The sequence below is a fragment of the Nerophis ophidion genome, linkage group LG20 (genome assembly GCF_033978795.1).
Source record: "Nerophis ophidion isolate RoL-2023_Sa linkage group LG20, RoL_Noph_v1.0, whole genome shotgun sequence".
NCBI lineage: Eukaryota > Metazoa > Chordata > Actinopteri > Syngnathiformes > Syngnathidae > Nerophis > Nerophis ophidion.
In genome coordinates this window covers 3,340,643-3,364,989 of record NC_084630.1, presented here as the reverse complement: position 1 = coordinate 3,364,989, position 24,347 = coordinate 3,340,643, and the positions used below count along the sequence as shown (strand labels likewise).

The 24,347-nt window shown below is 40.0% G+C and overlaps 1 protein-coding gene and 2 non-coding genes across 4 annotated transcripts; all 3 read right to left on the bottom strand.

The window, feature by feature from the left end:
• Positions 1 to 5,706: 5,706 nt before the first annotated feature.
• Positions 5,707 to 20,425, bottom strand: LOC133538646 (cell surface A33 antigen-like). 2 transcript variants are annotated; one of them, XM_061880326.1, is made up of 5 exons: positions 20,121 to 20,425; positions 17,261 to 17,530; positions 16,855 to 17,187; positions 10,747 to 11,010; positions 5,707 to 10,680 (listed from the first exon to the last, which is right to left on the bottom strand). In XM_061880326.1, exons 1-5 carry the CDS (start codon positions 20,191 to 20,193, stop codon positions 10,505 to 10,507), a joined length of 1,116 nt encoding a protein of 371 aa, XP_061736310.1. In that variant the 5' UTR covers positions 20,194 to 20,425; the 3' UTR covers positions 5,707 to 10,504. The 2 variants fall into 2 exon arrangements, with proteins under 2 accessions (XP_061736310.1, XP_061736311.1); XM_061880327.1 differs by lacking the exon at positions 20,121 to 20,425 and adding an exon at positions 19,310 to 19,457.
• Positions 11,457 to 11,542, bottom strand: trnar-ucu (transfer RNA arginine (anticodon UCU)). The gene is given in 2 exon segments: positions 11,457 to 11,492; positions 11,506 to 11,542. It is a non-coding gene; the product is annotated as a tRNA-Arg (tRNA).
• Positions 20,426 to 23,821: 3,396 nt separating the features above from the next.
• On the bottom strand, positions 23,822 to 23,940 carry LOC133539331 (5S ribosomal RNA). The gene has a single exon (XR_009803290.1). It is a non-coding gene; the product is annotated as a 5S ribosomal RNA (ribosomal RNA).
• Between the last annotated feature and the right edge of the window lie 407 nt (positions 23,941 to 24,347).

Here is a 24,347-nt window from a genome sequence, read left to right as displayed (position 1 = left end):
TCCTTTATTTAGGTTTGCAAGAAGGACAATATAAACATGACCATATCCATTGTGTATTATCCATAAATAATGTCCATTGTGTGTGTTACATAAATAAAACGGAAGGTTGCAGCGACCCTCCGCAACACCAAAAGGGACAGGCGGTAGAAAATGGATGGATGGATGGGTTTAGTGTTAATACACACAGCAAGCATTGCACACATGTTGTTTAACACAATTAAACCTAAGGTGTAGCTTTATCGTCCTCTGCTGGTCAAATTCAATGTTACATGTATTTAACCAGTTTTGATCGCCAGAGTTAAAACAGACCACGAATACAAAAGACATAACAAAGTGGGCAATTTCAATCTTGTACTCACCCACTGCCGCCTTATTGTGACACATATGCTTCATTGTTTCCCCCTTCCAGGTGGCAGGAATACTGTAGGCCGTCAGTTGAATAGAAAAGCTTTACATTATGTAATTTTTTCAACTATAAGTAGTGCAAATCACAGTTCAAACTATGCCTGAATGCAGTAGAAGAAAACCTGCTGCTAGACATGACAGCAATGCAATTACATCAACTACCTGACAACACACACACACACACACTCATTCTTGTATTTGTTACCCTTTCACCATTTTTATATATATAAAGATTTGTATTTACAACATTTATAATATATATACATATACGATGCAATTATAAAAATTATAAGCCTTTATTTATTTTTGTTTGTAATTGGTTTTCAATGTTCGTTATTTGTTTTTCAAGTTATTACAGTATGTCTCTATATACATATTTTTATTTAGTTAGTTTTTAATTAATTTTGGCCAAAGGGGGTGCATTTCAATTTCTTACACACTATTGTTATTACATATGTTGGCCAAAGGGGGAGCACTGTGAGAATAATTATGTGTAAGTTATCACACAACTCTTATGCTTAAAGGCCGTTGCTAAAGTTATTATCAATTGTGCTGAATCTGTACTTTTCTATCCATGCAAAGGCACTAGAGATGCGCGGTTTGCGGTCTCATCCGCGGAGTCCGCGGATAAACCGCGGGTCGGGCGGTTTACATGACAAAAAAATAGAATTTAATTAGATTCGGGCGGGTGGCGGTTGACCCATCCGGAAATGTTTGATATGCATGGTTCTGTGATCGGTATCCTTTGGCATTCAAAGTGCCATTTAAGACACGTGTCATAAAGCGAAGAAGACAATAAGAGATGCTATCATTAACCTGAAAGACTGCCGGTAGTCACCCAGATAATAAGTATTAGGGCGTGCTATGCAGCCATTGGCTTCGTCGCCTACTACAACATGTACAATCTGCTTGTCAGTCCAGCATCATGGTGTGTGTGGCTTCCACGGCAATACGCACACGACTGCAAGGCATACTGGGTGACACAGAGTACACTAATGGTTGTGATATAAACAATTTTAACACTCTTAGTAATATGCGCCACGCTGTGAAGCCACACCAATTAAGAACGACAAACACATTTCGGGAGAACATCCTCACAGTAACACAACATAAATGCAACACAAAAAATACCCATAATCCTTTGTATTCATGACATTTCCTGACTATTTTATACACCCCGTTAGCAGCAAACAACCTCTGACGTATTTCAGCGGGCGGTTGGCGGGCGGGTACGGTCCTGATAAAATGTTGGTTTGGGTGGACGGCGGGTGGATGACGACTTTGGTGATGCGGATGCGGATGATATAATTGCCTATCCGCGCATCTTTAAAAGGCACACAACGGGTAATCTTGCTTTGCGAGTTGTCTCGTGTCAGCAGTTTGTTTCCAGACCCTGCCTGCTGACAACCCAGGCCGGACATCGAGTACCTCGGCGCGGACAGGACAGAGACAGGGCGCGATCACGAGTGTCAACACATTTCCATTCTGAATAATCCTGTATTGTCCAGAATACATGATTATTCAGATACTCTAAGGTACGTGGGACTGTACCTTAGAGCGTAGGAGGAAAGTGTAACTGAGTGTACAGCCCAATACGTCTCTCCTAAGGAGTACAATTCATCTCTGTCTCTGCTTGATTCCTTCTTCTTGTCTTGTGTAATAGATAGTTCGGTGTTTGAACCTGACAGCACTTAAAATCTTTACACGTACTTATTTCAAATTTTGACCAGAAGGGGAGCACTTTTAAAACCGACACACAGTCAGTTTGAAAAATCCCTCTTTTTTTCAGTGGTACTTTCAACTTTAACTTTTGGGACCACCCCAATTTTGATAGATTTTACCACCAGGGGTGCAAATGTGAAATTCTCTACTAGATGCAATGGTTTTCTGTATTGGGACCCTGATTTCGGTCCTAGCTTGTTCACCGGTCCTAATATGTGAAGTACTTTACTGTTGTGTTTTGTCATTTCCCTGCCTTCTCTTTTATGGTGTCTGTTTTTTCTTCAGTCAATTAGTCCCCAGCGAGGCATACCTGCAACAAATCTCTACCTAGTAGTATTTAAGCTCGTCACCGACAGCTGGTCCCTGCCGGTTATTGTCTCCTGCACCTCCTACGTGCATATGCCTGATTCGCTTCGTCCTGCCTGGTATGTTGTCTCTCCTTATTCTTGAATTTCCTCACCTCTTTGTGTTTGCTCCCTAGCCTCCCTGAGGTAAAGAGGATTTTGTGTTGGACCCTTTGCTTGAGCTCAGTGCGCCCCTGGCCTTTTCCCCTGCCGACCACTGAGGGACCTGCTTTTGTTAGCTTATTCATGGTGTGCACTTCTGCCCCATTGCCTTTTGTTACACTTTTTGGACTCATTAAATTGTTTAATTTTTTGTAATTCAACCTCACCTCCCTTCTCTGCATCCTGGGGTCACCTCCTTGATCAAATCTTAAAACTTTACCATGAATTGATTAACGTGGACCCCGACTTAAATAAGTTGAAAAACTTATTCGGATGTTACCATTTAGTGGTCAATTGTATGGAATATGTACCGTACTGTGCAATATACTAAAAAAAGTTTCACTCAATCAAAAAAAATTTTCTTTGTCGGTGTCTCAAGAAGGGTACCAATACAAGAACACACACACACACACACTCCTGTTGGTCTTTCCATTATCTAAATTTGATTTACGCTTCGGGGGCTTGCACTGATTGTTTTCTATTTGCTGAAAGTGACTGCACAAAGAAGCTTTGCCTGAAAAATCCTGCGCAGACCACTAAATCAAACCCAGCAATTAATTTTCAAGGTGCAGTAAGAGGGGAGGAGAGAGCCAGCAATTAATTACAAAACTACAAGAAAAAAAATAGTCTACACAATCATCTTGCTGCCATGTTGTTCATTCCCTTTCCTTGTCTTCTTTATCATCCCCTGCCTCAGGCACCCGGAGTCCAGAGTCGACGGACCTGGCCAGGTGATACGTGCCCTCCTAGCGAGACATGCACAGACCTGGTGAGTAATGTCATGACACCATGTGACCCCACCACCGTCATCATCATCATCGACATGTTGACTCACAGCGGGTTTCAGTTTGCTGATGGCCTTGCAGAGCATCCCAATGTTCTTCTCATCGAAGCTTCTCTGCATGTCCTATCGGAGGGACAATGTAGTGTGTGTGTGTGTGTGTGTGTGTGTTTACAGTAGGCTGCACCACAAGATCAATATGATGCGTGTAAACAGAGAAACCGGGAACTCCATGAAGAGGCTCACGGGCAGGGGAAACCGCTCACTTTTAGCTGCAGTCCTACTTAGTGCCACAAGGGGGTGTCAAAGTTGATTGTATTTAACAACACCGCCTGGAACTTAGTTTTGAAACCTAAATTTGTTGTGACTTGTTAAAGTTAAAGCCCTACTGAAAGCCACTACTACCGACAACGCAGTCTGATAGTTTATATATCAATGATGAAATATTAACTTTGCAACACATGCCAATACGGCCTTTTTAGTTTTCTAAATTGCAATTTTAAATTTCCCGCGAAGTGTCGTGTTGAAAACGTCTCGGTTTGTAGCGGACATTATTTTCCAGCCTGATCCAAGCTATAAGTAGTCTGCTTTAATCGCATAATTACACAGTATTCTGGACATCTGTGTTGCTGAATCTTTTGCAATTTGTTCAATTAATATTGGAGAAGTCAAAGTAGAAAGATGGAGGTGGGAAGCTTTTAGCCTTTAGCCACACAAACACAAGGTGTTTCCTTGTTTAAAATTCCCAAAGGTGAAGCTTTACTATAGAAAGGAGCGGTCAAGCGAACATGGATCCCGACCACATGTCAACCGGCAGTTTTCGGTGAGAAAATTGTGGTAATAAGTCAGCTCTTACCGGAGACATCAGCGGAGCTTCCGTCCTGCTGCAGCTGCGTGACTTCCCTCAGAGACACTGGCGGTCAACACACTCGTGGCCACACCCCTCCGACTTTCTGGTAGTATTTACTGTAATCTCACTAAAACACCAGCAACACAATAGGCAGGTAAGGGATTTTCCAGAATTATCCTAGTAAATGTGTCTAATAACATCTGAATCGCTCGCACTGCAATCGCCTATTTTCTTTCATTTTTTTCTATCAATCAATGTTTATCTATATAGCCCCAAATCACAAATGTCTCAAAGGACTGCACAAATCATTACGACTACAACATCCTCGGAAGAACCCACAAAAGGGCAAGGAAAACTCACACCCAGTGGGCAGGGAGAATTCACATCCAGTGGGACGCCAGTGACAATGCTGACTATGAGAAACCTTGGAGAGGACCTCAGATGTGGGCAACCCCCCCCCCCTCTAGGGGACCGAAAGCAATGGATGTCGAGCGGGTCTAACATGATACTGTGAAAGTTCAATCCATAGTGGCTCCAACACAGCCGCGAGAGTTCAGTTCAAAGCGGATCCAAGACAGCAGCGAGAGTCCCGTCCACAGGAAACCATCCCAAGCGGAGGCGGATCAGCAGCGTAGAGATGTCCCCAACCGATACACAGGCGAGCGGTCCATCCTGGGTCCCGACAAGCGGTCCATCCTGGGTCTCGACTCTGGACAGCCAGTACTTCATCCATGGTCATCGGACCAGACCCCCTCCACAAGGGAGGGGGGGACATAGGAGAAAAAAGAAAAGAAGCGGCAGATCAACTGGTCTAAAAAGGAGGTCTATTTAAAGGCTAGAGTATACAGATGAGTTTTAAGGTGAGACTTAAATGCTTCTACCGAGGTAGCATCTCGAACTGTTACCGGGAGGGCATTCCAGAGTACTGGAGCCCGAACGGAAAACGCTCTATAGCCCGCAGACTTTTTTTAGGCTCTAGGAATCACTAATAAGCCGGAGTCTTTTGAACGCAGATTTCTTGCCGGGACATATGGTACACTACTATTCTAGTCCTTCACTCTAAATTTCCTCATCCACGAATCTTTCATCCTCGCTCAAATTAATGGGGAAATTGGTCCCAATGGCTCAAGCTGCTGGTGGCTATGATTGTAAACAATGTGAGGATGTGAGGAGCCCTTCAACCCGTGACGTCACGCACACATCGTCTGCTACTTCCGGTAAAGGCAAGGCTTTTTTATTAGCGACCAAAAGTTGCAAACTTTATTGTCGATGTTCTCTACTAAATCCTTTCAGCAAAAATATGGCAATATCGCAAAATGATCAAGTATGACACATAGAATGGACCTGCTATCCCCGTTTAAATAAGAAAATCTCATTTCAGTAGGCCTTTAAGTCACAATAGTAGGTCCTGACCAGACTTTTAAATGTAATTGACATTGGAATCCAGTTTGAAAATAATTTTAATTTTACTCTACACCAACTTGCGACACAGGAGATAGAACATTTCTGCATATAACTTTGTTTTTATAGAAATAATAGTTGATAGAAAATACATACAATAGAGTCAAATGTTTGAAAATATAGCATGTATGTAAGTCAAATAAAAGTGTTCACAACATTATTATTAATATAATATAACGTGTTTATTCATCACTTTGACCTCAGGCCACAAATAAACTGAAAAACACGGAAACATTAACTGCCCTAAGGACAGGATGCACAGATGGTTCCAGGCCAGTTCGTTTCCATCACTTTGGTGGCAATATTTTTTAAACGGGGACATTGTGGACATAAACAACAAGTGATGTGTTACAGTTACACAATAAATGAAGAGAGCAGCAGTTGAATATTGCACACTACTTGCACCTGGAGGGACCTTACAGTTATTTTATGCAATCTAATCAAAGTTTGGCCCCTTTGACAGAAAAGAAGCACATTACTTTTTCTTTGAACACATGATCTGCCATCAAGTCCAAAAAGCGCCTTGGTAAAAAAAATACACAAATGCCTGTGCCTATTTGGGAAATTCAGCTTTTACAGTTCAAAGGCAGGTCAGTCATATCACAACAAATTAAGAGTCTATATTACAGTAACTGACAAAAACTCACTGAAATGTACTATGAGTTTAAACACTGCTTTCACTTACATATAAAATAGTTGTCATTTAAATATCCCAGAATCTTTACAAAAGTTGATTTCACCTCAAAGATTCTGATACAAGATTACACAACAATAAAAAAGTGACATTCATCCTATGAAGTTAAGTGGATTCCCATCAAAGTTTCATGGACTTAGCTTCAAAAGTATACCTAGTAGGAGTGGAACGGTGAACAAAATCCACGGTTCGGATCATATTACGGATTTAAGACATGGTGTTTGGTTTATTTCAGTTTACACTGTTGTTCTTTTTAACACCCAAGAACTCCATATACCCCGATAATCATCCTGTACTTTTTTATCAGTGGTGGTTCTTGCAAAACTATCTTGGAATATAAAACTTAAAAAAATGGTCCCTAAAGCTCTGAACCTTGAATGAAAACAAGCATCCTTACATTGTTGGACAATTTTGCCCGTAATTTTAAATTAAAGCCTAATCATGTTGTAAAATAACCTTGGAGAAATGGGGTAGATATTTATAAAACAATCTGGCTTTCTTCCAAACTTGCTCCAAACGAGAGGTTTGGAATCTGAGACTTTAGCTACGTCATTTGTCGTAGTTTTGTCAGGGGATATGTCCATATATGGCGGAGGTTTACCCAGAGCCACTCCAAGCTAAAGCGGGGTTTTAAACAGAACTTTTTTTACTAATTTTTTTTGGTTCTCAGAAAATATTTGTATTCTTGCCTTAATCAAACTTAAATTAAATTAAATGTGTTGCATGCTTTGGAATAAAACAAATATATGGGAAATTAAAAATTCAATAATATTTTATGCTGAAAAATAAAAATATATCAACCTTACAACCGGCACTTTAACCTGGTTTTGAGCCCAATGTCTATTCTATTTGCAAGACAAGCAGTTTCCCACTGTGCCACAGAGACAAAATGGGGAAGTTTGCCTCTCTATTCTTGTCAGTGACAACGCAACAAGCGGCTAAGAATACTTTTGCTGCAAATGTTCATAAGACGCTTTTAGTCATTCCTTAATTGACATTTTACATGCGCCTTTTCACGCTTTTCACCACAGATTGTGCATGTTTAGGGTGGGGTCCATCGGTTTACTCAAAGACTTTTACAACATACAGTTGTAGTCCAAAGTTGTAGTCAGAATCATCCATCCATCTTCTTCCGCTTATCCGAGGTCGGGTCGCGGGGGCAACAACCTAAGCAGGGAAACCCAGACTTCCCTTTCCCCAGCCACTTCGTCTAGCTCTTCCCGGGGGATCCCGAGGCGTTCCCAGGCCAGCCGGGAGACATAGTCTTCCCAACGTGTCCTGGGTCTTCCCCGTGGCCTCCTACCGGTTGGACGTGCCCTAAACACCTCCCTAGGGAGGCGTTCGGGTGGCATCCTGACCAGATGCCCGAACCACCTCATCTGGCTCCTCTCCATGTGAAGGAGCAGCGGCTTTACTTTGAGTTCCTCCCGGATGGCAGAGCTTCTCACCCTATCTCTAAGGGAGAGACCCAAACTCATTTGGGCCGCTTGTACCCGTGATCTTATCCTTTCGGTCATGACCCAAAGCTCATGACCATAGGTGAGGATGGGAACGTAGATCGACCGGTAAATTGAGAGCTTTGCCTTCCGGCTCAGCTCCTTCTTCACCACAACGGATCGGTACAACGTCCGCATTACTGAAGACGCCGCACCAATCCGCCTGTCGATCTCACGATCCACTCTTCCCTCACTCCTGGACAAGACTCCTAGGTACTTGAACTCCTCCACTTGGGGCAGGGTCTCCTCCCCAACCCGGAGATGGCATTCCACCCTTTTCCGGGCGAGAACCATGGACTCGGACTTGGAGGTGCTGATTCTCATTCCGGTCGCTTCACACTCGGCTGCAAACCGATCCAGTAAGAGCTGAAGATCCCGGTCAGATGAAGCCATCAGGACCACATCATCTGCAAAAAGCAGAGACCTAATCCTGCGGTCACCAAACCGGAACCCCTCAACGCCTTGACTGCGCCTAGAAATTGTGTCCATAAAAGTTATGAACAGAATTGGTGACAAAGGACAGCCTTGGCGGAGTACAACCCTCACTGGAAATGTGTTCGACTTACTGCCAGCAATGCGGACCAAGCTCTGGCACTGATCGTACAGGGAGCGGACCGCCACAATAAGATTCTGTAGTCAGAATCAGAATCGCCTCTATTGGCCAAGTATGCAACAAAAGGAATTCGGGCTGGCCCTGTTCTTTGTTCAATGCAAGAAACAAGAAAAACCGCAATATGTTTTTTTTCTGTCTATTCTCTTGTTGGAGGATAGACTCGCTCGTACTTGCACATGCTTGCTAACATCCTCCACTGTTGTCATTTATAATGCAAAGTAGCGTATAGTTTTAACTTTTATCTGTCAGTAGACTCCATATGGAATGGATAAAAACTACAACATAACTGAGGGGGCGAAGACACCGTCGAAGTGGAGGCACATAAATTAGGCCGCCCACAAAACGGCGCATCCTTAAGAGCAGGGGTGCCCACACTTTTTCTGCATGCGAGCTACTTTTCAATTGACCAACTCGAGGGGATCTACCTAATTTATATATATCATTTATATTTATTTATTTATGAAAGAGACATTTTTGTAAACAAGTTAAATGTGTTTAATGATAATACAAGCATGTGTAACACATATAGATGTCTTTCTTTCACAAAGACGAGAATATAAGTTGGTGTATTACCTGATTCTGATGACTTGCATTGATTGGAATCAGACAGTAATGATGATAACGCCCACATTTTCAAATGGAGGAGAAAAAAAGTTGTCCTTTCTGTACAATACCACATGAAAGTGGTTGGTTTTTGGCATCTAATTCATCCAGCTTCCATACACTTTACAAGAAAAACATTGGCGGCAAATTCCGTAGCTTGCTTGATTGACATTCACGGCACCCGAGGGTCTTGTGAGATGACGCTGGCTGCTGCCAGTTCATTATTATGAAAAAATGACAGAGAGGAAGGCGAGAAACACTTATTATTCCCTTACCGGAGACTTCAGTGGATTACGCGACATCCTCCTGCAGCTGTCAAAAAGGCAGCTGTGATCTTGGCTCCTCCATTGGCTTCTCTGAGAGACACTGGCGTTCACCGCAGCCATCTGACTTTCAGATCTGACTTTACAATCTCACTAAAACACTATTAAAACAATAAGTTTACTTGAATTATCCTAGTAAACATGTCTAATTACATCTGAAACGCTCACACTGCCGCCGCCTGGAGCCGTCGCTTTTTTTTTTCTTTTTTTTTAGTGCCTCACTCTAACTTTCCTCATCTTCAAATCTTTTTTCTTTGCTCAAATTAATGGGGAAATCGTCGCTTTCTTGTTCCGAAAAGCTCTTGCTGCTGGTGGCTATGATTGTAAACTATGTGAGGATGTGAGGAGCCCTACAACCCGTGACGTCACGCGCACATCGTCTGCTACTTCAGGCAAGGCTTTTTTATTAGCGACCAAAAGTTGCGAACTTTATCGTCGATGTTCTCTACTAAATCCTTTTAGCAAAAATATGGCAATATCGCGAAATGATCAAGTATGACACATAGAATGGACCTGCTATCCCCGTTTAAATAAGAACATCTCATTTCAGTAGGCCTTTAAGTAGTAGATCCCGTTTTTATTAGCCAGTTCCGTGATTCCGTCCGCCATTCCGTTAACGTGGAAATCGTAGGGTGCTACTCTCCAGACTGATTAGCAACCCAAAGAAAAACCGTGATCCGAACAACGCCCGTGCTCTGAACCGTTTGAGGTCAACCGAACGGTTCACATTTTTTCATCAACCGTTTCATCCCTAAAACCTAGGTATTCTTTTTCATTTCCAGTGGATTTGTATTTAAAAAATGCAGGCAAACATCCTGCGTGCAGACTATTACTATGTTTGATCAAAGTGTGCTCTTGTGCCATATTCTTAACACAGAAAACAAAAATCACTCATTCAAAACCACTCTTAGTAAAATTTCAGTATGGACCATGATTGAAAGTGATTTGTGCCTTAGTTGTCTTCTCTACTTTAAATTACACAACTCATAGAGCAATAAAAACACAGTGAGAGGGACAGCCACACATTTGTCCGCACATTACTTTTCCTTCTTACAACTCCCCGGTGGGCAAGGCGACGTGTGGTTGGCGCAAACGCAAGACGTCTCTCAGGTTGTACTTCCCAGTCTTGTTAAGTCGGTAGCAACGGATGTACACGACGATGAAGGCGAGGACCACAAGTGCGACAACCGCTGCTGCCACCGCTAAAATAATATGCATGTAGTTGGCTGCAAACAGAAAGAACAGAGTCAACGTGTATTGAAGAAGGGCAAATTCCAGCACTGTAGACTCACCCTGTACTTCCACGTTAAAGTGAGCAGTGGTTGACCCCATGCTGTTGCTGACACTGCAGATGTACTGTCCGGTGTGCGCCGTGGTCACTGAGTCAACGACGAAAATGTCGCCAGTGAAAGGGGATTGAGCGGAGGCCAATGATGGGAGAGTCCAATTGTACGAGGGTCTTGGGTTGCCCTCGGCCGAGCAGTTGAGGTGAAGCGAATCTCCCGTCGAAAGTGTGATTAGTCCCAAATTGGACGCACCACTCAACTGAGGCTTATCTGTATGTTTAGAGACAGGAGAACGTGGTGTCAATTTAAATCCATCCATCTATCCATTTTCTATCCCTTTGATGTCGCGGGGGGCACTGGTGCCTATCTCAGCTACAATCGGGCGTAAGGCGGGGTGCACCCTGGACAAGTCGCCAACTCATCGCAGGTCCAATACAGATAGACAGACAACATTCACACACTAGGGACCATTTAGTGTTGCCAATCAACCTATCCCCAGGTGCATGTCTTTGGAAGTGGGAGGAAGTACCCGGAGAGAACCCACGCAGTCACGGGGAGAACATGCAAACTCCACACAGAAAGACCCCGAGCCCGGGATTGAACCCAGGACTACTCAGGACCTTCGTATTGTTAGGCGGACGCACTAACCCCTATTCCACAATTTAAATCGGAATGTTCCCAATTTTGGAAACCTTTAGTCCTACACCCCAAAATGTCGACTCTGGTGGGACTCGAACCCACAACCTTTGAATTACCTACTGTATCTAGAAGTCCAACGCGCTATCCATTGCGCCACAGAGCCTGTTAAGTAGCTTTGTTCCAACAGTGTGACTCATAGACACTCCAGGCACACAATCACGTACAGTGTCTCTATTGCAGCGTTTCCTAAACAGGAAAAACACATCTCTTAAGCGCAAAGATTATGACTGAAGTAGTGAAGCTATATTTTCATTTGCTCTTTAATTTTATTGAAAGTTTAGTTAAGAAACTTATTCATTATTAATTTAATTCCTTCATTTGTGCACAACATATTTGTATGTAAATTATTTGTTCTTCGGTTACTTATAAGTCCCTTTCTTATGCAGTATATTTAGTTCTTATTTTTCTAATTCGCCTGACCGAAGCCTAAGGATTATGTGTTAAATAAATAATAACCTTTGTGATTAACACATGGTTTCATATCATTTGACAAAGTTGTAAACTGTGAGTAGACAACATATAATTATTGAAGTATATTTTAATTTTGAGTAACATTTAGTGTTGATGTAGTGAAAAAGTTTGACCCAGAGTTCAAAAAGGTTAAGAACCCCTACTTTAAAGTAATCGCTTTTCTACAGTTACACATGAGGTGCAGACATGCACGTTACAGTAAAATAATTGTCGGAGAAACACTGTACCTGTACACGTATGTTAGCATATCTTGCAAAACCATTTGAGAACAACTTTTGGAAACCATCAGTTAAAGTTAAAGTACCAATGATTGTCACACACATACTAGGTGTGGCAAAATGATTCTCTGCATTTGACCCATCACCCTTGATCACCACCTGGGAGGTGAGGGGAGCAGTGGGCAGCAGCAGTGCCGCGCCCGGGAATCATTTTTGGTGATTTAACCCCCAATTCCAACCCTTAATGCTGAGTGCCAAGCAGGGAGGTAACGGGTTATAGTCTTTGGTATGACTCGGCCGGGGTTTGAACTCACGACCCACTGATCTCAGGGCGGACACTCTTAACCACTAGGCCACTGAAGTTAGAATCTGATGGGACTCGCACTCACAACTTTTGATTCGCTTCCTGTGTTTAGAAGTCCAATGCATTTTCTATCGTGCCTTAGAGCCCGTCAGAGAGCAATGTTCGTAGCTGTCATTAGTATGGCCCGCAGAGGTACTCAGTTGTAATACACTTTTCCACCACTTGTGGCAGTATTGAAAATCTCAAACAAACAAAAGAAATCTGGAGCAAAATTCATAAATAAGTGTCTTAAGCGCAAACATTATGACTAAAGTGGTGAAGCTGTATTTTCATTTGCTCTTTTATTTTATTGACAGTTTAGTTAAGAAACATCTTTGTTATTAAAAACCTCTTAAGACCCAAGCTATTTGTTTACATGCTTTTTGTATTTATTTTTGTTATTTGGGCTTATTGGAATAATAACTAAGAATCATCTTTTGATATGATGTACTTCGTCCATAAGTACACAAGCGTGTACTTCATGTTTAGTGACATGATAATTCTTATTTTTACACTTGTATGTTTTACTCTTCTGGCACCACCAGATGGCAGTATAAGTGTCCACATATGCGGCCATAAGACCCCAATTCAGTAGTGTACACAATTTTGGAAATAAGAGCTAAAAGGTGTTGTCCACGCATGTGGCCACTAAGCCTTTAGAGGTTTTAATGTAGTGAAAACATTTGACCCAGAGGTCAAAAAGGTTCAGAACCCCTACTTTAATGTATCACATGAGTTGCAGACATGCACATTACAGTGTAATAATGGTCTCGGAGAAACACTATTGCAAAGTCTTTTGGGCACAACTCATAAGGGGTGTCACAAATATTAAAGGGGAACTGCCCTTTTCTTTGGAATTTTGCCCATCACTCAAAGTCTTTACGTGAGATAAGAACATGTCTCTCTTTTTTCTGTGCATTCTAAGTAGTGGAAAACTTTAGCAAAGGTGGATTACAAGGGGATTGACCTAGTTTGCCTCCAAAGACATGCCAAAAAAAAATTAGATTTATATATACTTGTATAAATATACATATATACTTAGAGCATGCATGTAGTGCATGCTCTAAGTATATTTGTGATGTAGTAACAGGCACATTCATGATAACGTAATGTTCACAGTATTTTTATCATTTAAAGCTTTACCGGAACTTCTTTCCTGAGTGCACTGATTTCACAGAACGCATAGCAACTAAGGCTACTTTTGTCAACAACAGCTACAAGAGCATGTTCTGTGTTTGCTACCACTAATATAGGCATACTTTGTGAGAGGCAGCAACTACTTTGGGGCAAATGACTCTCCAGAACCCTATCTTTTTGAGCCTGAATATGCAGAGGATGACATGCTGGTTATAGAAGCTGAGCGGGCAGGAAGAGAGGGTGAAACGTCGGCGCAGACTGGAGTCGATAGAGTCATGGTTTGATGGTGTAAATGTGAAGCTTGCCAATTTGAATGGAAATTGAGTGCTTCTGCTGCACTGAGTGGCGAACAGTTTTACAACGATGGAAAGGCTTTGTGTATCTAGTGAGGAGGACACTGCTCCAACAGACTGCATCACAAAAAATGAAGAATTGCATGAGATAAAGATAAAAAACACCTAGCCAACAACAAGTGGAAAAGAGGCTCCCAGACTAGCAACTGTACATTGAGTAAGTCACCATGATATTAGTTTTGATACATGGAGCAAATAGTGTTACGTTGCAGCATTGTAGCACTAACTTATGACTTTTTTGCGGACACAGGAGACAGCGTGCAAGTAAAAAGAGTATCTGAAGTCCGAAAAATAGAAAACTAGAATACAGCAGAGATTACCCACAAAACCAAAAACAAGTGCAGCAAGGAAGTGCACTTGATGCAGAGAGAGCAAAGCAAAGCTCCAACTACCAACCACAGACAGGCAATGTTTCAGCAGCAAGAGGTAGGTAAAGCTTGCACACAAACTCAGTGATCAGGGACCGGTGAGTCCACTGATGGCCAATCAGGAGCAGGTGAGGGAAACAGCGCTCAGAGGCAGGGAATAAACTTGCTGCAAGGCAACACATGTAAAACAGGAAGTCACATATACAAACCAAAACTAAGTAGAACCTTTGGTGAGGGGTCATGACACATAGTGCTTCATATCGCAGCTACTTATACACAGTTGAGCAAGGCGTGTACAAAACAACACATAACACTTGGGCTAATACTTACAGATAACTTGGTTGTTTTATTGTTTAAAACAGATGTCTATTAGTTTCTACAAAGTGTCCACTAGTCTTCCTGGTGTCCATGACACAAGACAATAACGACATCTAAATAAAAACTTAACAATGCTTAGAAAAGATACTAAAGAACAAGGTCCATGCATATAAGATGTTATAAATAAACAGTACTACAATACCTCAATTAGAAACAGGTTATATATTAAAAAGGAATAAAAGGTCAATTAGGCTTGTTTTTAAAACCCCTTACATTATTGGACTCATTTAACACCAAGGCATTCGAACAAAACACCGAAGCTTCTGACAGTGTCCCTTTTGCTCGCGTTTGTCGCTCTTGTTTGGTCCAATGCCGTCTTTCGTAAAAGTGATGAACCTTACTCCGTCTGCCCGAGTGTTTGAACAACAGCCGGCAGGACTAATGTGAAAAAATACAAAGAAAAGGAAATCAACAAAAAAAAAGCACAAAAACTATCCCAAAATGCAACGTACCATATGTAATCATGAAAAGATGTGAAAAGTTGACACATAAAAATTGATAAATGCCATTCCGCCGATTTTAAGCTGTGAGTACCATTGAACACTTTACACCAGGGGGATCCCCAAACTACGGCCCAGATCCGGCACCGGTAAGTCCCAAGTTTATTAAATGTTTTTAATAATAATTTTTAAAAATCTGTCCTTTCTAATCCATTTTCTACCTTTGTTACTCTCGGTGTCAAATCATATTGTCTAAAAATGCATTTTCCCATCTATAATGTGATATCATTGTTCAAAGTGCGGGCTCTTTCGGTCAATTAGTGCGCGAGGAATATATATATATATATATATATATATATATATATATATAGGTGTGGGAAAAAATCACAAGACTACTTCATCTCTACAGATCTGTTTCATGAGGGGTTCCCTCAATCATCAGGATGATGATTGAGAGAACCCCTCATGAAACAGATCTGTAGAGATGAAGTAGTCTTGTGATTTTTTCCCACACCTACATATCGCGCTCTACCACGGTATCGAACACTATACTCTGGATAATCCAATCAAGACATATATATATATATATATATACACACACACACCCACACACATGTATATATACATATAAATGTTATATATACAGATATGTATATATACACACACACACATATATATATATATATACATATATGTTTATATAAATATACATTTATATGTATATATTTATTTGTATATATATATACATTTATATATACACACACCCACACACACGTATATATACACATGTGTATATATATATAAATATACATTTATATGTATATATTTATTTGTGTATATGTATGTATGTGTGTATATATATATATATATATATATATATATATATATATATATATATACACGCAAATACATATATACACATATATATATATACACACACCCACACGTATATATACATATAAATGTTATATATACACATGTATACATACACACCCACACACACATATATATGTTTATATAAATATACATTTATATGTATATATTTATTTGTATGTATATATATATATATACATTTATATATACACACCCACGTGTATATATATACATGTGTATATATATATATAAATATACATTTATATGTATATATTTATTTGTGTATATGTATGTATGTGTATATATATATATATATGTATGTATGTGTATATATATATATATATATATATATGTATGTGTATATATATATATATATATATATATATATATATATATATATATATATATATATTTAGAGGCACACAAACAACTATTGACAATAACAAGACAATCCATGGCACTGAGGATGAAGGACACATGACACCTAAGAGGCGTCCACACTGGAGAATGTAAAAAGAAATTTAACGCCTTAAAAAAATATATCAAATAATTATCTTTAACTAAAAATATTTAAAATAATTTTTGTTTTGATTAAAATATATGTAAAAATAAAATATAAATAATAAAATAGTGAGAATAATAATAGCAATAAAATAAGAGAATTAAAATGAAGAACAGTGTGAAATGATCAGTAAAAAGCCTGATTAAAAAGCTGTGCCTGTAGTTATTTATCCAAACTAAGTCTCCCAATTCTATTGGCTTATGTTTCTTAACCCAGCGTCAAGTTGACATTTTTTAAAATGTGAAAGTGAAAGTGCTTGAGGCGTGACTCACAGTGAACTGTTGACAAGAGCGTGCCAGATTTCACCACACGTTGATGTAGTGGCCCCTCAGGTCCTAAATCCAGCTTGGCTTGACAGCAGTAATAGGCGCCATTAATATCTTTGCTGGCAGTGATGTTGTGCATGAACACCGTGTCGGACGGCTTCTTCTCTCTGCTGTTCTTTATGTCGTACTTAGCCAACAATCTGGACCCTTCCAGGAATTCCACAATCAGATTTCGAACTGGAGCCACTTTCTCCACTGCACAGGACAGCGTGTACCGTTGACCCTCCAACAGCGGGCCGTCTTGACGGATCCATTCTAAATGGACCTTCTGTGGGTACTCTGGGGGGGTGGGAAAGTTAACGATTTTAATAGCATCTGTGTTATTGATGATTTATGGTGAGTGTTTCCTTACGATAAACAATCACTGGCAGGATGCTACAGCACTGGGAGCCATTGCCCATGTTGTAGTAGCATATGGGGGATGAAGACCACTGGTCCATTCTGTCGATGGTCCATGAAATGGTGGTCCCGCTTTGGTTTAAAGTCCCGACTGATTTTTCCAGGCCAAACTTCTTGTCGTGGCAAGCGCTCTGGCACACGGAGCAGCTGGCGGACGCTGCCGCGCCAAACTCCACCACCAATCTGGGCGGACTGAAGACAGGCTTGTCCGCACAGTTCTGACCTGGAAACCATATAAGAGGTCAAAGGTCAAATTTGACGATAATCTTCTTGTTAAAAGACGTCACGGATTGTTGTTTGTTCTGTAGCGCCTCATTATTTTAGCCACTTGTTGTGTTACTCTTATTCCTCTGAAGGGACAACACTATAGAAATGAAACTAGGATATACTTTAGAGTAGTCCGTGTACGGTTTGTAAAAAGTACACTAAAAATGTGTTAGTTAAATATAATATTGTTTAGATTTAGTAAGGTCCTGCTGTTGATAGTCTTAAGCAGGGGTGCCCATTACGTCGATCGCGAGCTACCAGTCGACCGCGGGGGGTGTGTCAGTCGATCTCCAGCCAGGCTTTTAAAAAAAATAGACCTAAAAATGAGTGATCATCAATCTTCACCAAGACGTCACTTAAATGACATTCACGGCACCCGAGGGTCTTGTGAGATGACGCTGGCTGCTGCAAGATCATTATTATGAAAATATGACCGAGAGGAAGGCGAGAAACACTTTTTATTTCAACAGACTCTTGCGCCGTACCTTCCGTCAAAACTCTAAAGGCCGACTGCACATTTCCTATCTTCACAATAAAAGCCCTGCTTCATGCTGCCTGCGCTAACTAAATACAGAGTCTCGGAAAACTGGTGTGCACAAGCGATCCCTTTTTTTTTTCTTTTCAAAAAATGTTAAAGACACTCCTTTTTAACTTGATATGTTTTTAAATATTTTATTGGTATTGTGTTATTTAATTTAATACTATTATTACCACTATTATTCTCTCAATGTTATGTTTTTATTAACTCATTTATGCATTATTTATTTTTTGTTCTTACATGTATTTTATAGTACGTGTCATACTCTTTTTGTTGGCATTAATTTAAGTTATTCTTCACTGTGGACGCCTCAGAGATGGCGTTTTTAACCGATCTTCCGTGCCATGCCGTGTTTTGTTATTGTCAACAGTGCTATTACTTGTAAATGTGACGTTTTGCTGGCATTGCGGTGATGCGGGTGCGTTCTCCCAATTATGCAGGTGGATAGGACTCAGCGTAAAGGTAAGAATGATGATTTATTTAACACTACAGAACAAACTAAGAACATAAATACTTGCACAAAGGCACTAGAGACAAACCAACATAACTAGCATGTGAGCTAGAAAGAGCAAGAGACGCTTGCATGTGAGCTAGGGAAATAAACAAACAAGGGAATAGGGTGGAAGCTTAAGTTCATAAAAATAGTCTTTACCACAAGCGGGGATAGCGACGTCACCTGTTGCATGAAATAGCAAATTAGACTGCGAGGACGAACGAACAAAAAGAGCAGGCTTAAATAGGATAATCAAAAGGCAGGTGACGCAAATGCGTTAAAATGGCAATGGAAACAAAACAGGAAGTGCCACCAGGAACTAAGGACGTCAAATACTAAACAGGATGTGATAACAAAACCAGAAAATGACATGATCCGAGCCGCGGATCATGACAGTAAAGTTTGATCAATTCCTTGATTGGCATCTGTTTCACAGTTCTCGATACGCCGTCTATATCCCATTGTCACAACATGGCATGGACTTGGATTTTTTCTGCGACGCAGATGAGAATCAGCACGAGCGAGGCGTGGACGTGAGTACATGATATTTATTTAATAAACAAACAAACTACAAAGAGGCAAACCAAGGATGCGCTCTGTGGCGGAAAATAATCTATACTAAACTTAAAACAAAACAGCACAATGGCATGACTGTATACAAATTAACAAAAGATACTATCTATGGCATAAACAACAAAACTTACTCGGCGTGGACCAAAACGAACAGCAAGGCATGAAGCAGATTATCGAGGTCGTGAAGGAGGTGCAGCATGGGTAGGGTGCGTGCGAGTGTGAAGATTCCAGAAGGCAGACAAGAAAAAGAGTGACTTAAGTAGCTATGATGATTAGTGAAAACAGGTGTGAGGCTGAGAACAGGGACGTGACATAACAGGTGAAAACTAAATGACTTGGCATGGGGACGAAAACAAACCAGGAAGTGCCAAGACAGAACTTAAATGTCCAAAAAACTAAACATAAACTGACCAAAACATAAACTTACAGGCGTGACTACCATGAATCATCATAATGAAGAGCGTATTAACAGCTTATTGATTCCATGTTGCATCCTGCAGCTGTTAACTTCTTTTTGTACACTTGCATTCCAGTTCCCTATACATCACGTGTCTATCATGAGTCATCGTAATGAAGGGTGAATAATACACATCTCATTGTGTTGTACAGAGGTTAACTTCCTTCCTTTTACCCCTGTGTGAATGTTAGGAATGTTAATGTTTACGCATTGTTGCTATCAATGTGATCGCCAATGAAAAAAACTCTTTGACAGTTGTTTGACCCCAAGAGGTTACACTTCTAAAAGCGAAACCATCCTTAGTTTAATCATATATTTGACAAAAAGTGCACACTTCACCCCCCCCCCCCCTCCCCCCCCCCCCCTTTTTTTTTTTTTTTACAATACATTAATTACTTTAGCGACAATCGTGGCTCTCGCTGGCATTTTCATTCGATTTGAAAACTTTACACCCAACTTTCAGTTGGTAAACCGCTCCTACTCACCACAGCAGGACACGCCGAAGTCGCTGAGGAAGCCCAAAAAGGAAAGCGACAAAAGCATGCGAGAGAAAAACATTATTTCCAGTTTCTTTAAAAAGCACAAGGGGTCGTCTGGTGAAACAAAAGACTGTTGCGCAGTGCAGTTGAGAGCGGTCTGGTAAATTGTTTCAAAACGAAAGAAAGACCACCCTCCCCTCCCCTCTTTCGGGTTCACACCCTTGGGAGAGGAAACAACATCAAAATTGTGAAAGAATGTTTCTGCTGGTCGTCACCATCACATGAATGAGGGGATCTTTTGGGAATTTTTAGCTCTTCTCAGCAAAGGATGACTCATACAGTTACTAAACTTTGCCCAAAGACTGAACCCACAAAACACACACACACACACACACACATTCATGTATTTATTACCTTCTTGAGACCTCTGAAAAATGCCTACCTCTTTCGGACCACACTTTCTAGATACATAAAGATTTGTAATTACATTAATAATATATACCTACTATGTAAATATAAAAACAATTGTTGTAAAAAAATGAGTTGGAATTTCACTACAAAAAGGTCACAATTTCACACGAAAAACTTATAATGTTGGCAGTATGAGAATAAAAGTCTTAATTTTACTCAACGCGAATCAAAATTTTGGAATTGTACTTTATAGAAGTCGCAATTTTACAAAAAAAGCTTAACATTTGGGCAATTTTATTAAAAGCGTTGTGAATTTACTCGACAAAAGTCACAATTTTATAAGAAAACTTAACAATTTTGGCAACATTATAATAATCAGAATTTTACTTGGCACAATGATGACAAAAGTCATCATTTTTCCCAACAAATGTCACTATTTTACAAGAACAACAAAACAATTGGCAATATTGTGATAAAAGTCTGAATTTTATATGACAAATGTCACCATTTTGCATTCAAAAGTCCGAATTGAACATAAAATAGTAATAGTTTTACGAGAAAATATTGCAATATTACAGAAACAGAAAGAATATGAGAAATTGTTCCCAAATTTATAAGAAAAAAGCCAACACATTGTGAGAGAAAGACTGCTTTTAGTTATTTATTTTTTAATATTTTTATATTTTGTTTGTAATTGGTTTTTAATTTTCATTCTTTACTTCAAGTTATTAAAGTATGTCTCTATATACATATTTATTTTATTAATTTTGGCCAAATAGGGCACATTTCAAAATTTGTTACACACACTTGTTATTTCATATGTTGACCAGAGGGGGAGCACTTTTAAAACCGACACACAGTCAATTTGAAAAATCCCTCCTTTTTGGGACCACCCTCATTTCAATAGATTTCACCACCAGGGGTGCAAATGAGACATTCTCTATTAGATGCAATGCTTTTCCAAATTGGGTGTTAGGGTTATTTGGTGTCGAACCCCAAGATGCAGAGACGGAGGCAGGCATTGGATAAGAAGAAATTATTTAATTAAAACTAAACAAGAACAAACAAAAAGCACGCACGTGGGCGGAATAACCAACTAAGGGAGCTAGCACTAGGAGCTAAAAAAAACAAAAAGGAACTTTTGCATGGAAGCTAGTGGATAACAAACAGAAAAACTGGAAATAACTAATGCTACCAGAAACAGCTTACCACTACGACGACCAGGACAAAGTGTAGCATGACAGGTAGGGGCTGTAACAAAATGACACGACAGGTAGCATGACAAGAGTGACATGTGGCAACGACAATGCAATACAATACAATACAATGATCCAGCAACTGACACAAGACAAAGGAGGTACAAATAGGAGCCGGCTGATTGGCAACAGGTGTGGCCAGATGCCAATCAGCCGCGGCTGAAAGGGATCACGGCACTTAGGGAACAAGACAGGAAGCTGACAAAGTAAGAGCACTAGACAGGAAATACTAAACACACTGAGGAGGAACACAGCACTCAGGGAACAAGACAGGAAGCTGACAAATTAAGAGCACTTGACAGGAACTAAAAGACTGGAAATACTAAACACAGGAAACAGACAAATGCAGAGGGAAAAACTAAAACATAGACAAACTGTCAGGGGCAAGCCTGACATTGGGACCCTGATTACAGTCCTAACTTGTTCACCGGTCCTCATATGGAAGGTACTTTTCCTTGTTGATGTCTCAAGAAGGCTAGAAATACAAGAACACACACACACACACGCACAAACACACGCACACACACACGCAAACACTTTGGAATGGTAGTGCTTCGCTAATGTCAGGAAGCCAGCTTCCCTTATCACATTCCTGAGAACCCCCCTCCCACTTACTGGACTATTGGCATGAAACCCACTCTCCTTTGAGGGTCCCCACCACCACCACCACACACACACACAAAAATGCAGGCAAAGAAAGGCATTCCCACAGGGCGCTAAAATCTATACAGATATATTCAATATATTCAATGGTATTGCTTGAAAGAAAGAAAGAAGCTGAGAAAAACAAATTCAGAATAGTATATTTTTTTGTGTGTGACTGTTTAAAGGCAAAATACAGATGGAATAGAAAGTAAAAAAATGCTGGGTTATTTTGATAACCCAATCTATGAGTTGCTAGTGTTGGGTTAAATTTTGGAGTTATTTTTATGAAAAGCAATCCATTTTTTGAGTTATAAGGGTATTATTATAACTCAATTTCCGGGTTTTCAAACTTTTTGATGACATGTTTCAAATAGGTTAAAATCTAATCTGCATTGTGTTAGAATATATAACAAATTGGACCAAGCTATACTTCTAACGAATACAAATCATTATTTCTTCTAGATGTTCCAGAACAAAAATGTTAAAAGAAATTCCAAAGACTTTGAAATAAGATTTAAATTTGATTCCAAAGATTAATTTTTTTGAATTTTCATCATAAGTTTGAAGAAATATTTCACAAATATTCTCCGTCGAAAAAACAGAAGCTAAAATGAAGAATTAGATTAAAATATATTTATTATTCTTTACAATAAAAAAAAAAGGATACTTGAACATTGATTTAAATTGTCAGGAAAGAAGAGGAAGGAATTTAAAAGGTAAAAAGGTATATGTTTTCGAAAATCTCAACATAATTTTTAAGGTTGTATTTTTTTCTCTAAAATTGTCTTTCTGAAAGTCATAAGAAGCAAAGTAAAAAAAAATAAATGAATGTATTTAAACAAGTAAAGACCAAGTCTTTAAAATATTTTCTTGGATTTTTAAATTCTATTTGAGTTTTGTCTCTCTTAGAATTAAAAATGTCGAGCAAAGCGAGACCAGCTTGCTAGTAAATAAATACAATTTAAAAAATAGAGGCAGCTCACTGGTAAGTGCTGCTATTTGAGCTATTTTTAGAACAGGCCAGCGGGCGACTCATCTGGTCCTTACGGGCGACCTGGTGCCCGCGGGCACCGCGTTGGTGACCCTGGATTAAATCAATAAAGGGTTTGAATAGCCAACATTATGTGTTGAATCTAACTGACCTTTTTTATTACATGCTTAGTAAATAAAGTTCACTATTGTAGTTACTGTATTTCCCCATATTTATACACAATAATATGGTAACAGAAGCGAGCAGTAGATAATATGGAGGGATTTTACATATTTAGCTTTACCCATGATTGAAATATTTCTTGGCAATTTATGCAGTATATTTCTAAGGGAAAGTGAAAAAATAATTGGTATTTTGTGAGAGAAGACAGCGTCCTTTGCTGTGAGTGTGCCTTGAGTGTAAAAAGCTTACAGCACCTGGTATTCCCAGGCGGTCTCCCATCCAAGTACTAACCAGGCCCGACCCTGCTTAGCTTCCGAGATCGGACGAGATCGGGCGTGTTCAGGGTAGTATGGCCGTAAGCCGGCAAAATACGCAAAATATACCTACTTAAATCAAACAGTAGTTGACATTATTGTTTGGCCTCCAGCCTAGCACGCATGCGCACACTAAGTTATGTTTGTTGTGGCTGTGTAAAAAAACACGTTTGGCTCAGCCAATCACAAGTCCAACAACTGACATTAGCCCCGCCCCCTGCCAGCCCAAACATCTGTGTGACCTTCCAAAAATGTCCTGTAGTCAAATATTGGCCAGGTTAGTGGAAATCAAAGGCCTTGTAATTAATGGTCATTTAAAGTGACAATTGTACACAGTCCATGATTGGGCATTTTTAAACATGCAACTTTAATCCGTCAATATTTTCACAATTTGGGGAAATGAACCAATCAGTGTCTCTTATTCCAACACAACTTTATCTCCCAACAATTTGGC

Coding starts and splice junctions, on each gene's coding strand:
- LOC133538646 (XM_061880326.1), bottom strand. CDS start 20,193: ATGTTTTTCTCTCGCATGCTTTTGTCGCTTTCCTTTTTGGGCTTCCTC. Junction 17,531..20,120: donor CTTCGGCGTGTCCTGCTGTG/GTGAGTAGGAGC, acceptor TATGGTTTCCAG/GTCAGAACTGTGCGGACAAG. Junction 10,681..10,746: donor CTTTAACGTGGAAGTACAGG/GTGAGTCTACAG, acceptor TTCTGTTTGCAG/CCAACTACATGCATATTATT.